Raw genomic sequence first — 5,595 nt, forward strand, 5'->3', positions numbered from 1 at the left:
TATATATATATATATATACGTGTGTGAGAGATAGAAAGAGAGCGAAAAAGAGAGAAAGAGAGAAAGACAGACAGAGAGAGAGATTATTATTTCGGCCTTGTGCCTATAGTAGAAAGGATTATTTCGGCAAAGAGATATTAATAATCAATTTTTATAACTTAATATACTTATGGTTTCAAGTAAGCCCTCAGGTGATTATAGAACGTAATATCAGTTAATGAATGACAAAAGAACAAGAGTTACCTTTTCACCTTCATTAGCTTACTGCTGTTTCTGCGATACGAAGCAGTGCACTCAGGGTTGAATGCTTGTGTAACATCAAATAGCTTCCTCGGATTCATTAAAGTTATATTAATTGTTATATGAATCAATGAAACAATGTATTAATAATTTAAAACCATGACTAATGTTATTGTTTATTGTTTCAGAACATAACGAAGAGCCAGACCTCCTCTACAAATTGATGGGTGCCTATATTGTACTGGGATTTGTCGGATTTCTACTGATACTTTTATTTTTGGATAAAATTGGCGCTCGAGTTGACCCCGAGAAGAGTGCTTACGAAGTAAGTGTTTTATATCAACATTAAAACCAAATCATGTGTCTCGTATTTGTTTGATGATGTCCTCTTTCAGTCATGAAAGGGGAAAATGAAAGGAAAATCAATGGCTGCACTGAGAGAGGTACAAAAGAAATTTTAGTTTGACCGTCCTCGCGGACGTTTCAATGATTTCACGCGAGCACGCCATCTATCACGACCCCTTATACATGTTCTTAATTTGTCAACATTTTCCATTCCATTGTCCTGAAGCAAGTTCTTCCGCATAGGCTAGACGTTTTCTTACCAAAGAACTTTGTGTCACTCTGCAAGAGAGTGACACGAAATACTACTTGAAGTGGTGGGGGAGTTTATATATGTGAGGTCGACTTAGCTGCAGGAGATTTGGAGCTGAGAATGTAAAGAACGGTAACTAAGAACTGCAAGAATTTTTTGTCCAATACTCTATCAACTTGTCACCTTTGTCAATGTAAATATAACAAAAATGTTTTTATCTCTAAAAAACGATGCTAACAACCTGGAAAATTTTACAGCTATAGTTATGTAATCTAGTTATAGGCCAATCTACCACCAGTAAGTTCGACAATTGTTGAACTATGAGTTAACAATCGTTAGAAGTATAAATTGTTAACTATAAATTGTGAAACTTCAAATTGTTCAATACAAACTGTTACAGTAGAAACCGTGGAACTACAAATTGTGAAACTATAAATTATTGACTTATGAATTGTTAAACAATAAAATTCTAAACTATAAATCATGAATTATAAATAGTTAAAATAAAAAGTGGAAGGTATATTACTGCTGATGAACTCCCATAGGAGGTAAATAACTCCAGAGTTACTTCCGGTAAAAGACATCTAAAAAGATATTAATACTTATGAACTAAAATTGATTCTTTTTTTTTCTTTGTTGTTGTTCATTGTTATCTACGTATGTCTAATCTTGCTTTAACTTTTATGAATGTTTCAAAATATTAAAATGCTTTCACCCACTTAAGTAAAAGTTAGACAGCTGTCAGACCAATATAAATAAGAAAATTTACCCAAGCAATTGTAAACTAAGTTATAATATGTAGTGATGTGCATGTGTGTGTGTGTGTGTGTGTGTGTGTGTGTGTGTGTGTGTGTGTGTGTGTGTACATGTGCACACTATCACAGCACCCTTTCTCAAAGTATGACCATGTCCTGAATGATGTCAGCTAACGAATCGAAAATTTCAGTTGTTCCGATATGGTGCTCTGCCGAGAACTTGGTAACGAGACTACATATGTTTCATATACATATATACAAAAATATATATATAAATACACACGCACACACACATACACGAAAGCTAGCAAGTCATAACATGAAATCACTGTCACACTAATTGCAAAAGTTTAATAAACATATAATCGTCTAAAAATCTAAAAAGTAATGAGTAATCATCAGTTAATCTTAAATTGATATATATATATATGCATATGTTTGTCGGCTGGGGTCTGCTGATACACCATAAAGCTAAACCCTTTATGGACGGAAAACCTACGTTAATCCCATGAACCGACCCCCCCCCCAAAAAAAAAAATTAATACATGTGTGTGTGTGTGTGTGTGTGTGTGTGTGTGTGTGTGTGTGTGTGTGTGTGTGTGTGTGTGTGTTTGTGTGTGTGTGTGTGAGTGTATGTGTGTGTATCAATGTAACTGTATATGTTACTGTACAGTTACATTCATACACACAAACACTATATTAATGTTTGTTGCTCTGTCAAGTTATATATATATAAATATATATAAAAGTTGACAGAGCAGAAGACATTAATATACGTACACATGTGCGAATGCCTGTGTATGGATGCGTATGACATACATACATACATACATACATACATACATACATACATACATACATACGTATAGTCGTTATAAAGCAGTCGCGCAATTTAAATTTGTATAACTTTAGTTCTACATAAAAATGGAATTAATTTGTCGAAAGGATAAAAAGAATTTGTTTCATTTATTAATATCTTTATCCTCGGGATTGTTAATTTTCACAAACCATATTGCCATTTCATTCTCCTCGAAATACATTTTGCTGTTGACTTTTCATTTATTCAGTGAATCACATTAGTTATCCTACTTCTACAAGCGACATCGCAAACGAGGCTTCGATGAACAAATAATGTTCTTCAGATGACCCCATTAAATAATTTGAAATCATTGTTAATTAAAAATAATACGTATGAACAATTATAATTAATATCTTTTTTTTATTTATTGACGACAATAAAAATAAATGAGTTTAGCATCTTAATGTTCCTTTTCAATTAATTTTATTATTGAGAAGTTTAAAACTAAAATTCAGAATATATATATATATATATATATATATATATACACACACATACATGTGTATATGGATAAAATCTTTATAAGAATTTATCAAGTAGTCAGCGTGAAAAAAACCTCATAAGGAAAAAAAAAATCATCATTTTTTTCCATAAATATATATAATATAATCTATATAAGGGCATTATTATAAAATAATGCCTCACGCTTAGAGGGACTTAATAAGTCAAAACTACCAAAATAAGCACATGTTTACCGATCGCGAGGGAATGCAACTTTTGAAGCTAACCTCTTAAAAACTTTTAACTTAACGGCAAACCACTGGTTTCATAATTAATACAGCAAAACTATGCAGTAAGCTGCATCTTTTATTCATCAGTGCACGTATGGTCAAGACACATAAAGAATAAATAAAAACCAACATACCCTGATGTACTGTTAAGTACATACATACATACATACATACATACTATTGAACCTTTATTTCGAGATATATGGGTTGTAACTGAGAAGTACTCAGAGTGAGTCCGAGACGAACGATAATTGAAGAGGTAAACTCAGAAACAAAGTTTGGATCAATCTGCAAATTCCCAAACGGAAAACACATAGACGTAAAATTTTTTAATATTTTTAAAAATCCATATACATTAATACATATTAATACAGATCAATACAAATCTATATATATATATAAAGCATAACATATAAATATGTAAATAAAAATATAAATTAAAAGAACGTAAAAATATGCGAGTTGTAAATATGGTGAGAGTATACGAAAGAGATGAGCAAATAACTACATTACTAGAACAAATCAAAAATTTACAATTACGGATTAAGAATTAAGAATAAAGTCCCCTTTTTAGAGGAAATCCATTCGACAGCCGTTTCTGGAATAAGGTAAACAGTTCAAAAGTTTTACTCATCCTTGTAAAATATATATATACACATATATATATATACATATATATATACATACATACATACATACATACATCGCAGACATGTTCTCTGGGTGGACAAGAAAACCAGTGCAAAGCCTAGTCCACTTTCTCCTCCTAATTATGTAACCTGGAGTGGTGAACAGTGTGCTATATATCAGGGAATGCGATAATGCAAAACTGCGACGTGAGGAATGCTTATGCTCCCTAACGCCGCAGTTCACATTGTATGTGAAGTCCCCGACGCCTAAGTTTATCGAATTTTACTAAACAGATTCTGTTTTGCGCTTATATTTTTAGAAAGATAAAGTGTGATTTGAAAGAAACTTGACTACTTGTTCTAACAAATTTAGTAACCATGTAGAAGCTTCGTTTAATATTTGTACAACGGAACTAATAAGCAGGGGAGGTTTGAGTTAATAATTGCATAGATATTTCTCAGTTGACTGCAGTTTTTCAATTCAATACATTTCATCTGTGGAATCTTTTGACTTTAAATACCAAATCTTCTCCAATCCGGATTGTGTATTTATATTAGATTATCCGAAAATTTCAGTCAACTGATCTTACTAGAATTATCTCCTCCGCTGGTTGCCTTTTAAGTTAAAACAAATCTATTCTTATGCACATCGACTTTATTTTAAAAAGAAAATTTCGATTAGCTGATATTATTAGTGTTGCCTGCTTTACTGGTGATTTTTATGATCTTAAACACTCCTGTGGGGAGTTTCTGCTTACTAATTACTTAGATAATCTCAGCTGATTGCAATTTGTTCTGCTCATTAAATCATTACATATGTGAGTCGCTATCATATTTGTATTTAATGTGCAGAACGCTCCCGTCACCTCTTCACTGAGATATTTTCTCTGGTCACATTGTTAACTTGATCAGTCAAGATACACATCTTCCTCTGAACACATCATCTGGCTCACACACACACTCTCTCTTTCTCTCTCTCTCTCTCTCTCTCTCTCTCTCTCTCTCTTTCTTCCAATGCACACTCTTTCTTCTACTCTCTTTCTTTGTCTTTCTCTCAATTTTTCTCTCTCTTTCTCTCTCACTCCTTTCCTTTCTTCTCTTTGCTGTCAATAAGATTAGCTATGAAGTAGTTTATCTGATTTAGACATCATTGTGTTAGGTGATGTTACACGACCAATGTCTGTATTAATGGCAACACAATGCAATCCTTGCTTTTATGTACGTTTCTGTAAGTATGTGTGTATATATGTATGTGGGTGTGCTTGTATTTATATCACTATCTACCTCTCTATCACTTTCTCTCTTTCCCTCTCTCTCTCTCTCTATATATATATATAAGTGTGTATGTGTGTGAACATATATATATATATATATGCTTATATATATACATACACATATATACATATATAAGCATGCATTGTGTATGTATGTATATAAATGCATATGTTATATAAATAAACTATCTATATAATGTTATGCATATATATACACACACATGTAACCAAATATGCATATTTATAGATACATACATGTATACATATAAATACATATTTATATGTGTGTGCATGTGTGTTTGTGTATGTTTGTGTGCACATATATATGTATATCGTGTTTGTAATGCATATACACATACACACACGCATACACACACGCACACATATATATATATATATATCTATATCTACCTGTCTATCTATCGATCTATCTATCTATCTATCTATCTATCTATATATATATATATATATATATATATATACGTATATATATATATATATATATATATATA

General features: G+C 31.7%; 1 protein-coding gene across 1 annotated transcript in view; it reads left to right on the forward strand.

Moving 5' to 3' along the window:
• LOC106871191 (protein unc-93 homolog A) overlaps nt 1-5,595 on the forward strand; it is a 163,239-nt gene that overhangs the window by 114,238 nt on the left and 43,406 nt on the right. The window contains exon 2 of the mRNA XM_014917533.2: nt 429-565. Coding sequence (XP_014773019.1) covers nt 429-565 — 137 coding nt within the window. The remainder of the gene's footprint in view (nt 1-428; nt 566-5,595) is intronic.

The sequence above is a fragment of the Octopus bimaculoides genome, chromosome 18 (assembly GCF_001194135.2).
Source record: "Octopus bimaculoides isolate UCB-OBI-ISO-001 chromosome 18, ASM119413v2, whole genome shotgun sequence".
NCBI classification, from domain to species: Eukaryota; Metazoa; Mollusca; class Cephalopoda; order Octopoda; family Octopodidae; genus Octopus; species Octopus bimaculoides.